The sequence below is a fragment of the Nicotiana tabacum genome, chromosome 10 (assembly GCF_000715075.1).
Source record: "Nicotiana tabacum cultivar K326 chromosome 10, ASM71507v2, whole genome shotgun sequence".
NCBI lineage: Eukaryota > Viridiplantae > Streptophyta > Magnoliopsida > Solanales > Solanaceae > Nicotiana > Nicotiana tabacum.
Genome location: NC_134089.1, coordinates 124,346,542 through 124,366,852, shown reverse-complemented (window position 1 = coordinate 124,366,852; position 20,311 = coordinate 124,346,542). Strand labels below are relative to the sequence as shown.

The 20,311-nt window shown below is 32.7% G+C and overlaps 4 protein-coding genes across 4 annotated transcripts; 1 reads left to right on the top strand and 3 right to left on the bottom strand.

The window, feature by feature from the left end:
* Positions 1-2,323: 2,323 nt before the first annotated feature.
* Positions 2,324-3,230, top strand: LOC142165356 (uncharacterized). The gene is made up of 2 exons (XM_075223928.1): positions 2,324-2,663; positions 2,725-3,230. Exons 1-2 carry the CDS (start codon positions 2,324-2,326, stop codon positions 3,228-3,230), a joined length of 846 nt encoding a protein of 281 aa, XP_075080029.1.
* A 1,926-nt stretch (positions 3,231-5,156) lies between these two features.
* LOC107779331 (exopolygalacturonase-like) lies at positions 5,157-6,560 on the bottom strand. The gene is made up of 2 exons (XM_016599736.2): positions 5,777-6,560; positions 5,157-5,512 (listed from the first exon to the last, which is right to left on the bottom strand). The coding sequence occupies exons 1-2, from the start codon at positions 6,170-6,172 to the stop codon at positions 5,279-5,281; spliced, it is 630 nt and encodes a 209-aa protein (XP_016455222.1). The 5' UTR covers positions 6,173-6,560; the 3' UTR covers positions 5,157-5,278.
* Positions 6,561-7,033: 473 nt separating this feature from the next.
* LOC142165355 (exopolygalacturonase-like) lies at positions 7,034-7,978 on the bottom strand. Its single transcript, XM_075223927.1, has 3 exons — positions 7,832-7,978; positions 7,253-7,561; positions 7,034-7,057 (listed from the first exon to the last, which is right to left on the bottom strand). Exons 1-3 carry the CDS (start codon positions 7,976-7,978, stop codon positions 7,034-7,036), a joined length of 480 nt encoding a protein of 159 aa, XP_075080028.1.
* A 9,046-nt stretch (positions 7,979-17,024) lies between these two features.
* Positions 17,025-17,711, bottom strand: LOC107779330 (uncharacterized). Its single transcript, XM_075223926.1, has 2 exons — positions 17,449-17,711; positions 17,025-17,349 (listed from the first exon to the last, which is right to left on the bottom strand). The coding sequence occupies exons 1-2, from the start codon at positions 17,709-17,711 to the stop codon at positions 17,025-17,027; spliced, it is 588 nt and encodes a 195-aa protein (XP_075080027.1).
* Between the last annotated feature and the right edge of the window lie 2,600 nt (positions 17,712-20,311).

Sequence of the window (20,311 nt, the reverse complement as noted above, 5' to 3'; positions counted from 1 at the left end):
CAAAAAAATGAGGAGGATTTTCAAACAGTGAGCAGTAAAAGGGGGGGAAGACAGAAGAGGTGCAAAAAACCACAAGCAACACATTGAACTTGCACAGAATAATACACAACAAATTGACCAAATCAATCAAAATCCAAAAGGAAACACTGGCATTACTATTAGGGACCTTTAGAAGTTAACAAAACAACCGTTGGAGGAGGTACCAGGAAATGGAAAAGGTCATGCTTGCGATGAGATCATTCATAAAGATACGAAAAAGGTCACTCAAAATATCAGATGGAAAATGGGAACTGCAGCAGGGTTAACTTGGAGCCAAAACCAGATTCTTTCAATAAAAGGAAGAAGAGAAATAGGAGGAATAAACAAAATATTATGGTCGAGGAGGAGAATATAGACAAACAAGCAAATTTGGTGAATCGTCATATAGCACCAAAGCAAATTGAAAAGGAAACAAAAAATTCCAAAATAGTTGATATAGTGAATGAGCAAACGCAAGAACATACACAGGAAGAGATTGCACCCTCATCTATTCCAGAAGATGATGGTGACCTATTAAATACACAAGTTCAGATTAATGAAGCAGTGTATGAAATTGTCTTAGGAGACGCTGACAGCAACTATCTTAAGCTAATTTGTGGAACTGATCTTGAGACCAAGAGTAAGAAAGTTGATGATGATCTTACGATTCGGGAACACCCCAACTCCTCTAAAATGGGGTATCACAACTCAGGGGATATGGATTATGTAGATGATGAAAGCTCAGAAACAAGTGAGGAATATGCTAGTGTGGACAGTGAGAAAGACAACAATGATGAACATGCAGATAAATTGGTGGAGGCAGTTACCTCCCATTCAATGGTTGAAGTTAATGTAACAACAGATTATGGAGAGGTGGCTAATATTGGGCACCTACCAAATAGAGGAAGAGGAAGGGGCAACAAGAGATGTGGTAGAACTTCATCAAGAGGCAGAGGGATTAAAGGGGGTAAGCAAAACAACCAAAGGCTTGGAAGGGTCTCATAGGGTCACATCTTATCTAATTAAGTTATTATTTTTAAGTTCCTCTATTGGAATATCAGAAGAATTAAATCCAATGGTGCTCTTGAAAGACTTAAGCAATTGATTACTTTAGAAAAACTGTCATTTATTACCTTGAGTGAACATTTCTATGAAGCTAATAAATTGGACAAATTCAAAAGAATTCTTAGTTTTAAAAATACCTTTGCCAACTGTAATAGCCAAATTTGGATTTTTTGGGAAGATAATTTTGATTGTACAATTGTCGAAGAGGATGAATAATGGGCTACTGGCAAGATCAAAGTTAATGGGTTATCTCTACTCTGGACCTCTGTATATGCAAAGTGTGATGATCACTAAGAGAGGATTTATGGGAGAGTCTTAGAACTTTAAGTGATTCATACAACCTTCCATGGTTAGTAATAGGAGACTTTAATTGCATAATTGATCCAGTAAAAAAGAAAGGAGGATCTCCACATGGAATGTCCAAAAGTTTGTCGTTCATTCAGTGTATCATGGATTGTGAGATTTTGGATGCTTTCCTTGGTGCATTGGTTGGTGTCCAAACAAAAGAGTTTGGCAGCGATTAGATAGAATATTGATAAATCATGATTGGTTGAACCTATTTGATTCCACTCAGGTTTCTCACTTGATCAGAACAGGATCTGACCACTTCCCTCTACTAATCACTATGAAATCTAAGATGAGAGACTCTATAAAATATTTTAGCTTCATGGATTTCTTGACTGAAGAAATTGACTTTATGTCAGTAGTGGAGCAAGCATGGAACGTGGATGTGCAAGGATCGTCATTCTGGAAGTTTCATCTAAAACTCAAAAATACATGCAGGAAGTTATCAGAGTGGTCAAGGAATTATGTTGGGAACATATTTAACTCTAAAAAGGAGGTAGAAGAGAAAGTTGGAGATCTGGAATAAAAGTCTATCAATGATAATTCTGATATTAATAGAGTTGCCCTTAACCAAGTAAATGTTGAACTAATCAGAGTTATTAAGAACCTCTTTACCAAAATATTTACTCATACTTGTCTGATCATGATTCCCAAGGTGATATGCCCACAACAATTCACTGAGTTGAGACCTATCAGTCTCAGTAATTTCTCTTGCAAGATAATCTCAAAGATTATGAACCAAAGAGTGGGACCTTTGATACAGAAATTGGTATCTCCATGTCAGACGGAATTTACTAAAGGGAGGGCAATCACATAAAATATTTTGCCAACTTAGGAGATGGTTCATAATATTAATCAAGCCCCACAGACTGGTAATGTAGTCATGAAACTAGACATGGCCAAGGCTTATAACATAGCGAATTGGGAGTGCATATGCCAGATTATGAGACAAATGGGCATCTATGGGATCTGGATTGACAGAGTTTGGAGGTTGATCAATAATGTATGGTACTCGATCAACCTTAATGGAACTAGACATGGGTTCTTTAAATCTTCCAGAGGGATCAAACAAGGGCATTCAATATCCCCTTCCTTGTTTGTGATTGGAGCTGAGCTACTACCTAGATTGATAAACATGCTCCCAGAGAGTGGTTTTATTTCATACTCAGCAGAGAAGAATGGCTCATTTATCACTCATTTGTGTTATGCAGATGATACTATTCTATTTTTATCAGGTGATTTAATTTCTCTCAGCTTGATGATTGACATACTAAGAGCATATGAATGTATATCTAGTCAGAAAGTCAATAAAAAAATATGGATTCTATGTCTCCCCACAGCTTGATGAAGATAATGTCAATGAAGTCAAGAATATTACTGGTGTTCCACGTTGTCAATTCCCCGTGCAATATTTAGGTTATCCTATTTACTTGGGAAGGAATAAAATTGTCCACTTCAACAACATGGTGGCAAAAGTCTCTAGAAGATTACAAGGTTGGCAAGGGAAACTTCTTTCCTTTGGAGGTAAAGCCGTTCTATTAAAATATGTTCTTCAATCTCTCCCACTCCATCTTCTATATGTCTTGTATCCTCCCAAAATGGTCTTATACCAGATTGAGAGGATAATCTCTAAATTATTTTGGGGGAAGATTGAAGATAGAAACAAAGTGCACTGGATTAATGGGCACATTTATGCTATCCCACCATTGAAGGAGGAGCTAGTTTTAGGTCTCTACATGACACTTTTAGAGCCTTCTCAGCTAAAGTTTGGTGAAATTTTAGAACCAAAAAGGGATTGCTAAAGAATTTTTTAGAGGCAAAGTACTGCAAAAGAAAACATCCAATAGCTAGAAAGTAGTCATATGATCAATCTCACACCTGGAAAAGGCTCATGGATATAAAGGAAGATGCTGAAAAATTCATTTTATGAAAGATAGGCAAAGAAAATGTGTTGTTTTGGTGGGATAATTGGCCTGGCAGAGGTGCTCTGGCTAAGCTCAGGCAACTACCTAATGCATCTAGACATACTAAGGTCCTGAACTTCATTAAAGAGGGAAGATGAAATGTGACCAAGCTTAAGGAAGTCCTCTCCGATAGTTTCATTAGCAATATTTTGGAGATTGAGATTTATGGGGGTAGCGAAGATTTGCCAGTTTGGTCAGTTGATTCAAGCAGAGTCTTTACCTGTAAATCGGCATGGGAAAATATGAGAAAACAAAGGTCAAGATCTTTTACTACATCTATGATGTGGCACAAGAGAATTCCTTTTAAAATCTTATTTTTTATGTTGAGGATGATTCGGTCCAGAATTCCTATTGATGAAATAATTCAAAAATTTGGTAGAATGGTTCCATCCATGTGCTCCTATTGTACTAATCACAATGAGAGGACTATCACTCATCTCTTTTGCAAAAGCCAGATTGCTACACAAATTTGGCTATTCTTTGGTAGATATTGTGGTATCACCTTGAAAATGGAAAATATCAGACAGATTTTATGTGTTGGTGGCTAGCAAAAATAAAGAATAAAATCCACGTTGCTTTGTTACAATGCCTACCATTAGTTATCTGTTATGAGATTTGGAAGAGTAAGTGTGCTTCCAAATTTGAAAATATTCACATGTCCGAAAGGTTTATAATTCAGCAAGTGTCTAAATATATGACTTTCTTTTTAAATATTCAATTCCCCAAAGTTACTCTTCCTCATCCTTGGCACGCTTTATGCATAGCAGTGGAGATGACTAGACAGATCATTACCAGCCAATTGGTAAGGTGGTATAAACCTGATGATGGATGGGCAAAATTAAACACGGATGGTTGCAGTAAAGGGAATCCAGGAAATTCCGGCGGAGGGGGAATACTAAGAAACAGTCAAGGTGCTTGCATTACCGCATTTGTTGATTATTATGGAACTTGTAGTAACAATATGGTTGAGGCCAAAGCTATGCTTCAGGGTATAAAAATGTGCATTACTAGTCGATACTCCAATGTAATAGGTGAAGCTGATTCCCAATTGATAGTAGACATGATTAACAACAAAATAAAGGTTCCTTGGCACATCCAACATATCATAGATCATATTGTTCTTCTCTCAAGTACTGGTAATTTTTGTTTTGTCCATACATTCAGAGAGGGTAATATGGATGCCGATCAATTAGCAAACATGGTTGAAAAAGGGAGAAATCGAGTTATTATGTGAAGGCAATTATGAAATTGGATAAGCAGAGCATTCCAAACTTCAGATTCAGACCAAGGAAGAACTGTTTTGTAATTAATGATGCTAACCTTAGATAGTGATGTTGTTTGTATAGTTTTTACAACTATGCTCATACCAACTTTTTGTGAAGCTCGATGTACAAATATTGTAAAGTATATAACCACCAAAGCTAGGCAGTATTTTATTGATCAGATGTACACAACAATGAGTACTATAATTCTCCATCATATTTTGGAGGCTATAGTTTATGTCCTCCTCCGTGTACTTATCCTTTTTGATTATCTAAAGGTTATAATATAACCTAAACCCCACCATCATGGTGGACTTTTGTGAAAAAAAAAAAGGGGGGGGGAATCAATTAAATCGTCCTCCTAATTTTGAAGGAAAGACCAATCCCATATGTGGAAACTTGCACGATTAGCATCCAATTACGAAAACAAGAGTTATCTTTTGAGAAAGCAGATTTCTGCTTCTCTCTGAACTTTCAAATGGAACATCCTGAAATGCATTGATTTCATCCTAAATAACAAGTTTATACATCCTGAGATATTAGCCTAGTAACACCAACGGAACTACATTAGAACAAATTGAGGAATTGCCACAAGATTAAGGAAATCAAAAATAATCAATTTGATCATAAACAACTAGGAGGAGATTGTTTCCCATATGAAGCACCAATCACATTTAAACACGAAGACGTGGCTGGTCCTCCTCGTCCGTGGTATGCCAAGTTGATATTGTTAAGCTGCACATTCTTACAGGGCACCAATTTACTACATTTTAAAGTGACTGCAACCTTTGAACTTGATGTTCCCCATATGTTACTGAATGTCACATTGCTTATTTGTACTTTAGAATTGTCCTGTCCCTACACAACATTAACAAAGATACTTCAATAATTCAATTCACTATGTAAAAAAGAAGTGTTAACAAATTGTAGAAATGACATTAGGTAGTCATTCTAGAAGATTGTTATTTAGAAATTAGTCAGTGTGTCCTGAATTTTAGTTTTTCAGTTTAATTTTTTAGTATACAAAGTGTTGAAGTTAAGATTTTTAGTTTAAACTTTAAGGACAAAATAAGTAATGGCTAATCCCTAAATAGCAGTCATAAAAATGTGCTCATCACGTACCAGATTGCTGCAAGAAGGATATGGGCAGTATTGTTGATCAATGAGGACTGGATTATTGACATTTTGCACGTAAATGTCACCAAAAAATATATCAGAAGCCTCACTTGACAAAGACGGTGCCCAAGTTTTGATCCTTGCCCCATTTTGAGTATCAATAAATGTGCAATTTCTCACATTTATGCCTGTAACAAATTCTCCAGGTGATTTTCCTAGACTACCAATGCTAATTCCATGACCAGGTCCACAAGTAACTTCGGAAATGTCGATGTTTCGGCTGCCTGTAACCATGGAAATGCAGTCGTCCCCGGTTTGAATAACAGTTCTTGAAATTCTAATGTTCGTTGAAGCTCCGATGTGAATGCCGTCGGTGTTGGGGCTGTCCCCAGGAGCTGTCATTCGTACGAAACTGATGTTTATGTTGTTGCACGCAAAGAGGTTTATGTGGGAGTTCTTGCTGTTGATTGATCTCAAATGATGGATTCTTGAATTCGTCACGAAATCTAATCTCAAAGTCTAATTAAAAAGAAACACGAAACATCAAAATAAAAATGGTAAATTTACTAAAAACTAGAAGTATTTGTTGTTGAATAGTTATTTCGAAGAGGTATTACAACAATACATATTCACATAATGACGTTTGGGGAGGATAATTCTTGGATTTGGAAGAGGTGTTATTATTTCTATTTTTTAAACTTTTCTTTACGGGTGGGTTTGGTCATCGAATAGTGCAGGGGTGATTGACCCTTTTGTGGGAATAGAGTTATATGACAAAGTGAAGAAAATCTCTCGTAACCACCGAAGTCAACTCTAGTCCCTATTTTGGAAAAAGGTAGTCTTGGTCAATAAAATGTTCCTCTGATATGGTAAGTCCATATATACCCTGTGAAAATTCTAGTACTAGTAATTTACTACCTTACCTAAACACTTTCGAATTAAGAAACATAATCATGTAATAATATGTTAATTTTACCACCTTACCTAAAAAAACTCTTTCGTAATAAGAAACATAATCAAGTTGTAGTGGGATTATGTAGAATCTCAATTGCAAGATCTTAGTCCTAAGTCCTAACAAAGTAAACTAAATTTAAGGAGAAAAAAGTATGCGAATTAATGACTTCACACTACACAAGTATTACTAAATACCATTTGATATATGAGTAGACACAATTCAGGGAACTAAAAGATTTACTTAATATACTCTCAATTCCTTCCAAAACATGAAATGTGAAGACTGAAAACTCTATATTATAATAATTTTCACTCAAAAACAACATCCCCACTCTTTGAAAAATGCAAAGAAAAAAGAATCTTTATTGTAAAATGATCGTCCACAAGTGTTTTCCATGTGAACTTTAAGCACTTAACCATAGTTAATTATATGCATTTTCAACTGATTATATCACTTAACAGTAATAATTTAATATGATTTGGTGTAAACATTAAGTGCAAATAAACATTTTACCGTGGAAAACTTACCACAGGAAGAGGCATGCAATGGGGGTTCTTGGAACAATCGTTATATGGCCAAGCAGAAGCACCTTGACCATCCAAATAGCCACCACCTTTAACAACTAGCCCATTTATGTAACGAAAACCAATCCAAGTATTTGTGTTGAACAATGATGGACTTGTGGGAGCTTTGAGAACCCCCTTTATTACAAATCTCATTAAACTCCTACATGGACCCTCAAATGAAACTGATCTCAACATGTAGGTTCCATATGGAATTAAAACCATACTCCTTCCTCTCCATTGACAAGCATCTTCCCATGCCTTTAAAAATGCCTGAAAAACACAAAACAAATTAAAAAAATTAAGAGGTGGATCTGTGTTTAACTGAATCGGTCGCTTTTAATTGAACTACGTATACATCTGCAAGAAAAAAATTATAAATACTTATATACACACTCATTCTGCCACTAACTTAAGATTTTGAATTCGTCTCTTTGTAATGTACATCATTTGGTGCATTATCATATAGTCACATTATTTTCATTTTGCAATCGATACAAACAAGAGAGTAGGGCCTAATTAATGTCTTTTTCCAATACAAACCTGGCTATTATCTCTCTTCTCATCAGCAACTGCACCATAATCCAAAACATTGAAGAACTTAAGTGGTGAATTATAATATTGGGAATTAGCTATGCTCAAAAATACAAACAAGCACACACTAAAACTTGCAGAAGCCAATGAAACCATTTTTTTCCCTTTCAACTGCACTGCTCTCTCATGAGATTAACAATTATATAAAAGACATAGGCTTTTAATGTTTGATGTGTAAATGATACAAATAAGGTACCTTTTTGGCTAAATTTAATTTCTTTCCTCTCTCTTGGATTATTTTCCAATTTTGGATTTATATGAATGATCTCATTTTGACTTTTTCTTGATTACTTACCTAACATATGTATTTTACCAAGTTAGCCAAGAAATCCAATGACAATATTTTTAAATACATTAATGCCTTTGGTTTAGGGGAACTATATATCCTATTAAGTAAAATTATCATAATGCTATTAGTACGGACGTCGGTAGCATTTAAGCCAAGGACTTGTTTCTTTAATTTGTCACCAGTATTGATAAAGCTCGTAAGAATTTGCTATTGGAGCCAAGGATTCCATTTATGGTGGAAAAGATTTATTTCTGATTTTATCTTAATTAATTAATAATAAAGTTTTTTCTTTTCCTTATTTTGGTAAACAATTCATTTAGTTTCCGTAACGAGTCCTTTGCATTTACACAGAAGAGAATTTGCTCTATATTGCTCTTTGGTTTTTTTTTTTTAGAAAACTCTGTTTTAATTTGTTTATTTTCAGTAGAAACGGTATAGCTTATACGTTCAAATTCTAATTATACAATTACAGTTTTGAATGGCTTCCCAAGAATTATAACTAGATTGATTATTGATCATATTTTCACACTAATTCAAGTCATTGTTGCTATTCCCTAAACATTGATATCATAGCTCGTAAACTGTAATCATACATGCTTTGAGCTCCTATTTATGCGACATTATTACAAACATTTTTCTGTTACAGTAATCAAAACATTACTTATTTTATTTTAACATGATGCACCACATAAAGTTTAGAAAAATAACACAATTTTTTTTTTTACGAAACCAAATTTTTTTACCCAAATTTTATATATGTTTTATAATAAACCAAGTATGGACATTGTTACTGCCTTAGTCATAAGTCTAATTATCATGCCTCACTTGTGGATTTTTACCCCGAAAAAAAAAATTAAGCAAGACGAAATATTACAACAAAAATGAGAATTTTTACATAAGTAGCCAGAGGAATTCATTATTTATTTTGCTTAGCCGATACACATCGTTATATACTAATTAATTCTTCAAAAGCTATTTTTAGTTTAACTGATTTAGTTAGCGGCTATTTAGGTTAACTCTTCTAAGAATATGCAAGTGCACAGATAACCATTCTCAAGGATGCTATTTAGAGAGGCAAAATAGCCTCCGAGCCATTTAAACTTGCACCGGTTTGTCATTCCGGTAATAAACTTACACTTTTCTCATTTGAACACTTCTAACTCATATATTTGTAAGTTAATAAACCCCTTTGACCACTGATCATGCACATGTGGTGATCACAGTGCTGATGTGGCTAAAATGCGTGTCTATCACGGACATAAAGAGCATGCATCATATATATATATATATATATATATATATATATATATATATATATATATTAAAGGAATAAAGTTTGCTAGCTATTAAGAAGCCACTTGGCAAACTTAGAACAAAAGAAATGATTAATTAATGAAAGCAAAATGGAAATAAATTAATTCAAATTTTGATTTACATTCTCACACATACTTTCTTCCCTTTAATGATTAATGGAATTAAAATTGTTTCCATTTTAGTTCCACCTCGCGGCTCTGTTTTGATTTCTTTAGTCTTTTCTGCCTCCAAAATCTTTCTTAGCAGACACAGCTCTTTTATGTAGTAGGCACAGTCTATCTATGACCAAAGCAAGAAACAGTGAAAACCTTGCATTTGTAAACCAGAACAAAGAAAGACATTATTTGGGAGTTTCTATTATAGTTGAACACAAAGAAAAATTTATATTTTTTACAGGAAAAAAAAAAATTGTTTTATGAGGTAATGAATGTGTTATGTAAAAGTATTCCGTTGGTTATGTATTATGTATCAGAACTTTATTCAACTAATTTATATAGTCTAAATTTATCTTTTTCTGCCAAATATCATATGAAAAAAGTTATAAAATAAAATATGTAAAGGTTGTAAGACAAAGATTTACCCAATAGCTATTAAATTGAACGATAAGAAAGCTTGAATTAAAATTAAATAATTCGAATTTGGATTAAAAACAATTAAAGATAAAAATATATCACTTTTAAATTTTGCGTCTAAATTCTCGGATATAATAAATGTAGTTATAAAATCTATATATCTTCTCTCTATTTATTTTGTTAGACCAAATAAACTCAAATCTTATATATCCAAGCTTTTGAATTAAAAAACAAAACAAATCAATTCTTATCCAAGCTTTTGAAATGGGAAAAAAAAACTTTAAGGATGAAAAAAAAAACCTTGAGATTTTGGTGAATAATTAAGTACGAGCATATGCACTTTTTTGTCTATTATTAAACAATAGAAAAATAATTATATAAAATTTCATAGTAAAATAATGTAATAAAATATATGAAATTGAAATATAAGAAAATCTGAATTAGAATTAAACAATTTGAAATTGGATAAAAAAAAAATTGACTTTTGGCTAACGCAAGTAATCTTTAATCAAAATCCACATCTTTTCTGAAGTAGTTCAAATCAAGTTTTACATTGTAAAATAAATGTAATAAATATATTAAATTAAAAGATAAGAAAATTTGAATTAAAATTAAATAATTTAAATTTGGATAAAAAAATTAATTCCAATTAATAAAATATAGAAAATAGAACTAATATAGAAACTAATGAATTTTAAATGAAAGATAAAAAAAATTGAATTGAAAAACCTTTTTTCCTTTGAAAGTAAAAGTATATCACGTTTAAATTTTGCCTCGAATTCAGGGATCTAATAAAGAAAGTTATCGAATAATTACACACATAAAAATAGATAAAGAGAATTTAAAAATAAATTTACAACTCAATATTCTATATTAAAAAATAAAGGAGAAGCTTGAAATAACTACATATTGCTATTATAATAGTAATTGTAATAATAATAATCTTAATTTATTCTCTCTATTTATTTTGTTAGACCAAATAAACTCAAATCTTATCTAAACTTTTGAATTGAAAAACTAAACAAATCAAAATTCAAGCTTTTGAATTGGAAAATAAACTTCAAGGATGGGAAAAAAAAACTTAAGAATTTGGCGAATTATAAAATATGAGCATATGCATTTTTTTTCCTATTATTAGATTAAATACTAGACAAAATAGTTATGTCAAATTTCATAGTAAAATGAATGTAATAAATATATTAAAGTGAAATACAAGAAAATCTGAATTAAAATTAAATAATTTGAATTTGGATACAAAAATTCTAATAGTAAAAGATAAAAAAAAATAGAATCAATATAGAAAATTACGAATTTGAAATCAAATATAAAAATATTTTAATTGAGAAAAAAATTGAAGATAAAAGTATATCACTTTTAAAATTTTCCTCTAGATTTCTATATCTATATATTATTAAAAAGAGAGGAAAAAGCTTCCACATTAAGCCAAGTGGCAACCTCACAACAGGCCACTTGGCAATTTAGCACAAAGTTAGTTAGGCTAGATAATAATTAGTTTTTTGAATTTTAATTTTATGCATAATGTGTTGTTAATAATTAATTGCTCTCTTTGAGTTAACAAATTTGTAGTTCTAAAATTATTCTAAAATAAAAAATGAAAATAAATTAGAAGAAAAAAACTGTGAATTTAAATTGAGGAGTAATTTCTTCCTAATATGGTAGTCTATATCTATAAAATACTACAAATATATTTTTTATATAGAAAATAATTTGCTACAGATATATTTTTTGATATACGAAATAATTTGATTTTGAATTTAAAGATAAAAATATTATTTCAAATTTATAGATAGAAATATTTGAGTTGAGATAAAATAAAAGTTCATTTGCTTATGGCAAATAATGAAAAATAACAATTATTAAAAATATCAGTAAATTTATGACAAAATAGTAAAATCTATATATTAAAATGAGAGGAAAAAGGCTCCACATTAAACCAAGTGGTCACCTCATAATAGGTCACTTGGCAATTTAGGACAAAGTTACTTAGGCTAGATAATAATTAGTTTTTTGAACTTTAATTTTAATTTTAAATAATTTAAATTATACATTATGTGTTGTTAATCTATATCTATATATTATTGAAAGGAGAGAAAAAAACTACATATTGCTATTATAATAGTAATTGTAATAATAATAATCTTAATTTATTCTCTCTATTTATTTTGTTAGACCAAATAAACTCAAATCTTATCTAAACTTTTGAATTGAAAAACTAAACAAATCAAAATTCAAGCTTTTGAATTGGAAAATAAACTTCAAGGATGGAAAAAAAAACTTAAGAATTTGGCGAATTATAAAATATGAGCATATGCATTTTTTTTCCTATTATTAGATTAAATACTAGACAAAATAGTTATGTCAAATTTCATAGTAAAATGAATGTAATAAATATATTAAAGTGAAATACAAGAAAATCTGAATTAAAATTAAATAATTTGAATTTGGATACAAAAATTCTAATAGTAAAAGATAAAAAAAAATAGAATCAATATAGAAAATTACGAATTTGAAATCAAATATAAAAATATTTTAATTGAGAAAAAAATTGAAGATAAAAGTATATCACTTTTAAAATTTTCCTCTAGATTTCTATATCTATATATTATTAAAAAGAGAGGAAAAAGCTTCCACATTAAGCCAAGTGGCAACCTCACAACAGGCCACTTGGCAATTTAGCACAAAGTTAGTTAGGTTAGATAATAATTAGTTTTTTGAATTTTAATTTTATGCATAATGTGTTGTTAATAATTAATTGCTCTCTTTGAGTTAACAAATTTGTAGTTCTAAAATTATTCTAAAATAAAAAATGAAAATAAATTAGAAGAAAAAACCTGTGAATTTAAATTGAGGAGTAATTTCTTCCTAATATGGTAGTCTATATCTATAAAATACTACAAATATATTTTTTATATAGAAAATAATTTGCTACAGATATATTTTTTGATATACGAAATAATTTGATTTTGAATTTAAAGATAAAAATATTATTTCAAATTTATAGATAGAAATATTTGAGTTGAGATAAAATAAAAGTTCATTTGCTTATGGCAAATAATGAAAAATAACAATTATTAAACATATCAGTAAATTTATGACAAAATAGTAAAATCTATATATTAAAATGAGAGGAAAAAGGCTCCACATTAAACCAAGTGGTCACCTCATAATAGGTCACTTGGCAATTTAGGACAAAGTTACTTAGGCTAGATAATAATTAGTTTTTTGAACTTTAATTTTAATTTTAAATAATTTAAATTATGCATTATGTGTTGTTAATCTATATCTATATATTATTGAAAGGAGAGAAAAAAAAGCCTCCATATTAAGCTAAGTGGCAACCTCACAATAAGACATATGGCAATTTGGGACAAAGTTAGTTAAGTTAGGTAATAATTAATTTTTTAAATTTTAATTTTAGTTTTAAAAAATTTAAATAATATATTATGTGTAGTTAATAATTAGTTACTCTCCTTGAGTTAATAAATTTGTAGTTTTAAAATTATTCTAAAATAAAAAAGAAAATAATAAGAAGAAGAAAACTGCGAATTCAAATTGGGAAGTAATTTCTTCCTAATATGATATTCTACATTTATAAAATACTACAGATATATTTTTTGATATAGAAAATAATTTGATTCCTCAAATTTATAGATATAAATATTTGAGTTAAGATAAATAAAAGTTCATTTGCTTATGAAAAATAATAAAGAATAAATAAAGAACAAATAATTTATTTAATTACTATATAATGTGTATACGTTAATTTTGTAATATTTCAGTACACTATATTAAATAATAAAATAATATTATATATTAAATTATAATTTTATAAGATCAATATTCTATCAAATTATCCACGGATTCTAATACTAGTTTGATGATTATAACAAAAAATACTAAAATAAGTAAAAATAAATTAAAAAAAAGGACCAAATTATTAATAAGAAAAAAGAAAGCTCCTTAGTTTTTCCCGTCCTTTTCCTACCAACCCACCCCCTCCCTCTTATCAGCATCTTCTTCTTTTAATTTCTTCTCTTTCTCGTTCAAAGCTTTCCTGGTCATCATCATCACCATTTATTTTTTCGTTTTTCTACAAATCTTATGAGGATTATGTATCAAACCATAAATTATGAAGGGGTATTGATGAAGTTGTCTTGGGTTGTAATTGCTAGGGTTGTTTGCAACCTATTCACGTGGTGATAGCAACAATTAGTGGAATTGAGGTTGATTCATTGTTAGCAGTGATGGCTCTGATGATTTTCGATTTGATAAATTTTTGTCTACTGATTTGAGTTATTTTAGAGAGAATTTTGGAAAAAAATATGGGAGGGATTAATGTCTATTGGGGTTGATTTTTGGAGTAAAAGAGAAAATTCTGAGGTTACAACATGTTTTTAACTAAAATCACTAAGTCAAAGTATGAAAATTGGAGGAATTTTCCAATTTTGCTGGCGCCGTTGAAAATGAGTTTGACATTGGAATTTTATTAGTTGGAGTCTGTAAAGTTTGTTGCGTTTGATTTTTGATTTTTTTTTCTTTTCTGGTGATAGGTCTAATTAATATTTATAGCTGGAGCTTGTGGTGGTGGTAGGCGAAGCTGGTGGTTAAGGACCTTTTGGTGGTGCTTTGGTTCACCATGGAATAGTTTTGACAGAGGTGGAGAAGAAGAGAAAGATACAATAACAACAACAACCCAGTGTAATCTCACTAGTGAGGTCTGGGGAGGGTAGTGTGTACGCAGACCTTACCCCTACCCCGAAGGAATAGAGAGACTGTTTCCGAAAGACCCTCGACTCAATAAGACAAAAGGACAAAAGAAAATAATATTAGTAACACCACAGAAACAATATGAAAGAAATACATTATATATATATATATATATATATATATATATATATATATATATATATATATATATATATATATATATATATGAAAAATAAGAACAACATGAAATCAAGAGGAATGATACCAAGCAAAATCAAAATAGTATCCTTACCAAACTAGTCCCCCAAAGTTATGACATAAGACAATACTCAGCTACCTCCTAGCCTACAACCTTAATACTCGACCTCCACATATTCCTATCAAGTGCCATGTCCTCGGAAATCTGAAGCATCGCCATATCCTGCCTAATCACCTCCCCCCAATACTTCTTAGGCCGCCCTCTACCTCTTCTCGAGCCCTCCACAACCAGCCGTTCACACCTCCTTACCGGAGCATCTGAGCTTCTCCTCTGAACGTGCCCGAACCACCTGAGCCTTGCTTCCCGCATCTTGTCATCAATGGGAGTCACGCACACCTTCTCTCGAATATCACCATTCCTAATCTTATCCATTCTACTATGCCCGCACATCCACCTTAACATCCTCATTTCTGCTACCTTCATCTTCTGGATATGTGATTTCTTAACCGGCCAACACTCAGCCCCATACATCATGACCGGCCTAACCATCGCTTTATAGAACTTACCTTTGAGTGTCAGTGGCACTCTTTTGTCACACAATACTCCAGATGCTAACCTCCACTTCATCCATCCTACCCCGATACGGTGTGTAACATCCTCGTCGATCTCCCCTCCCCCCTGGATAACGGACCCAAGGTACTTGAAGCTGTCTCTACTTTGGATGACCTGTGATTCAAGCCTCACATCCACGCTCACTTCCCTCTGCTCAGCGCTGAACTTACACTCCAGGTATTCCGTCTTTGTCCTGCTAAGCTTGAAACCCTTAGATTCAAGAGCTTGTCTCCAAACCTCCAGCTTCCCGTTAACACCGGTTCCCGTCTCATCAATTAGAACTATGTCGTCAGCAAATAGCATGCACCATGGCACATCCCCTTGAATGTGATGTGTTAACACATCCATCACCAGGGCGAATAGGAACGGACTGAGCGCAGAACCTTGGTGTAACCCCATAACAACCGGAAAATCTTTAGAGTCGCCTCCCACTGTCCTAACCCGAGTCCTTGCCCCATCATACATGTCCTTAATCGCCATAATGTAGGGAACCGACACGCCTTTTGCCTTCAAGCTTCTCCAGAGAACTTCTCTAGGAGCTTTGTCATACGCTTTTTCTAGGTTAATAAACACCATGTGCACGTCTTTCTTCTTATCTCTGTACTGTTCAACCAACCTCCTAACAAGGTGTATAGCTTCTGTAGTAGAACGACCCAGCATGAAACCAAATTGGTTGTCGGAGACGGATACCGTCATCCTCAACCTTGCTTCAACTACCCTCTCTCATACTTTCATAGTATGACTTAGTAATTTGATACCCCTATAATTGTTACAGCTCTGGATATCACCTTTGTTCTTATACAGTGGGACCACCGTACTCCACCTCCACTCATCTGGCATCCTCTTCGCCTTAAAAATAACATTCAACAACCTAGTCAACCACTCCAAACCTATTTTCCCCACACACTTCCAAAATTCTACCGGAATCTCGTCAGGCCCGGTCGCTTTGCCCCTACTCATCATACTCATAGCTCCCACGACCTCCTCAACCTTGATGCGCCTGTAGTACCCAGAGTCAGCGTGACTCTTGGAATGCTCCAATTCACCGATCACAATATCCCGATCCCCTACTTCATTAAGAAGTTTCTGAAAGTAAGTCTTCCATCTCCTCTTAATCTGGGAATCTTCCATCAATACTCTCCCATCGTCGTCCTTGATGCATCTCACTCGGTCTAAATCTCGAGTTTTCCTCTCTCTCAGCTTGGCCAGCCTAAATAACTTATTCTCCCCTCTTTTTTCCCCTAGTTCCTCGTACATACGACTATAAGCCGCAGTCTTAGCCTCCGTGACCGCCATCTTCGCTTCCTTCCTAGCTACCTTATACCTCTCCATGCACGCTCGCCTCTCCCCATCGCCTATGCTCCCCCCTAACGCCCGGTACACCTCCTTTTTGGCTTCCACTTTACCTTGTACAACTTCATTCCACCACTATTCTCCTTTGTGCCTGCCGGAGACACCTGTTGAGACCCCTAACACCTCTCTCGCAGCCTCTCTTATACAGTTTGCTGTCGTTGACCACATAGAGTTCGCGTCACCACTGCTCCTCCAAGCTCCCATAACCGACAGCCGCCCTTCCAACTCTTGAGCTTTGTCCTTAGTTAAGGCTCTCCACCTGATTCTCGGTCTTCCTCGACCCGACATTTTCCTCCTCTTCACCATAATACCAACGTCCATCACCAAGAGCCTATGTCGCGTCACAAGTATCTCACCTGGAATCACCTTGCAGTCCTTGCACAAGCCTCTGTCACGCCTCCTGAGTAGGAGATAGTCAATTTGAGTCTTCGCCACCGCATTTTGAAAAGTAACCAAATGCCCCTCCCTCTTCGAAAAGCAAGAGTTAGCAACCACCAACCCAAAAGACTTAGCGAAGTCCAGTAACGAGGTTCCTCCTTCGTTCCTCTCCCCAAAACCGAAGCCTCCATGCACTTCGTCATACACACCTGCATTCGACCCAATATGACCATTGAAATCCCCTCCTATGAATAACTTCTCATTAGGTGGTACCTGATGTATAATCTCATCCAACCCCTCCCAAAAGCATCGTTTAACCTCCTCATCGAGGCCCATATGAGGCTCATAGGCACTAACGACGTTTATGGTGCACTGACCAACCATTAATTAAAATTAATTTTGATTACACATGTCATTAATTAACATGTCAGACAATAAAAGGCTTAACATATGATATGTAATCCTTGTCAGTGCAGTTGAGGATCATGCTCCGGGGGAGGTGCTTAAAATATGTTTTTTGATCAAGTGGAGTTGTTCCAATGGGAAAAGTGTAAGTTTATTTACTGCCATTTAGAGATTAGCTAACACTTATTTTTGTCCTGAATTTTAAACTAAAAATCTTAACTTAAAGACAATTCAAGATATTTTTGTCCTGAAAAATTGAATTGAAAAACTGAAATTCATGACATAATGACTAATTCCTAAATAGCAGCCTTTTAGAGTGGCTGACATGATGTCATTTGTACGATATATTCTTAAGGAAAGTTTTCGTTCCTATACCATATAAGAAACTATATTACCAAATATGTTCATAGTTTGCATATTACCCTTCTTGCTAATAGTATTTCTACAAAATATAGACAATTCATTAAATAAGGAATCATTGTAGCTGTAGGCTTCCTTATTTAGGCGCGCTAAAATTGGGGGATTAAATATTCTTCCAGATCTCCCACAACGCAAATCACACTCATTAATCTTCTTCGTCAGTTTCGTTTCAAATTTAGCGTCTCTGTTTTTCGATACACTGTGTTTCAAACATTTTTCTGATTTCACAAATCAAAAACGACTAAATCTTCTACAATTCTTCTACATCAAACGCAATTGTGTCCAAATTTCAGTAATACAAAGCAAAGGAAAAGAGAACAGCAATTCCACCATTGACAGCCATTAAAAAGCTTTGAAACTTTGAATTCAAATTTGGGTTTTCAAAAATCATTATATGTTTGGATTGGGTGTTGTTGCAAATAATTAGGAATATGGTTTGAAGTTTATATCTCAATTTTGAGCAGTTTTGGAGAAGATTAGACTTGGTTTTGACTGAATTTCGGATTGAAACTCGAAGAAGAAGAAGGAGAAGACATGACATACATTATATTGCAGAAATTGTAGAAAAATTGTAGATAAATAGTAGACAAATAGTAGACAAATTGTAGAAAAATTATATTCTGTTGTTTATTTATTTTTCTTTTATTGATTTAACTATTGTATGAAAATTGAACAATATTGTATAAAAATTATATTTAAGTGGTATTATATTGTAGTTGTATATAACTTAGTAGAAATAATGTAAACTTTGTAGATAAGTTGTATAATATATAATTAGTTGTATGAAAATTATTTTTACTATGTATAAATCGGATACAAAATATACAAAAGACATATTTTATAAATTTTGTATAAAATTTGTATGTAAGTTTTATGTTATCGTAATTGTATTTCACTGGGTGGAAATAATGTGTGAAAGTTATAGAAAATTGTAGATAACTTGTATTCCTCTATAACGGGAGATATTGGCATATCAAGTAACTTTAGTGTTCCAGACGAACATGCATGAAAATAAAGATAAATTCTGTTATGAACAGTTTGTAGAAAATTTGTAGAAACGTTGAAATCTGTATTTTCATATTAATTTTCAAATGATATGCAGTTTTATTGTAGAATAAATGTAGAAAACAAGCCATTGTGAGTCTTATTTGACTCATTCCTCACATTCAACCTATTCTACAAATTCACGCCTCTTTAAATACAATACAACCATACTTTCTTGAATTTAAAGGTATAGCAATACATATAACTTAAAAAACATCTTCTCATCTGCACAAGTTAGCTCCAAAACAGACGAAGTGGAATAACAAGCTCCCATCAAAACTTTTAACACAAAAACACAAAGCTCAAATTTTATGTTATTGTAGTTATATTTAACTAGGTGGAAATAATGTGTGAAAATTGTAGAAAATTGTAGATAAGTTGTATTCCTCTATAACGGGAGATGTTGGCATATCAAGTAACTTTAGTGTTCCAGACGAACATGCATGAAAATAAAGATAAATTCTATTATGAACAGTTTGTAGAATTTTTTTTAGATAATTTGTAGAAACATTGAAATTCTGTATTTTCATATTAATTTTTCAAATGATATGTAGTTTTGTTGTAGATTAAATGTAGAAAACAAACCATTGTGAGTCTTATTTGATTCATTTCTCACATTCAACCTATTATACAAATTCACGCCTCTTCTTCAATTGCTGATGAGTTGCTGCAATATAATGTATGTCATGTCTTCTTCTTCTTCTTCTTCTTCTTCTTCTTCTTCTTCTTCTTCTTCTTCTTCTTCTTCGAGTTTCAATCTGAAATTCAGCCAAAACCAAGTATAATCTTCAACAAAACCCCTCAAAATTGAGATATAAACTCCAAACCATATTCCTAATTATTTACAACAACCCCCAATCCAAACAAATAATGATTTTTGAAAACCCAAATTTGAATTCAAAGCTTTTTAATGGCTGTCAATGGTGGAATTGCTGCTCTCTTTTCCTTTCCTCTTATATTACTGAAGGAACCCAAAATCATAACCATCAAATCGACCAGGCTTGTGCTCATCTTCCCCGGGCACAAAAACATTGGGACAAGATTGCAGAGGTGCCGACAATGCCTTGGCTATAGAAGAAATAATGGGATTTGATACATAAATCATGTGTGGGGGA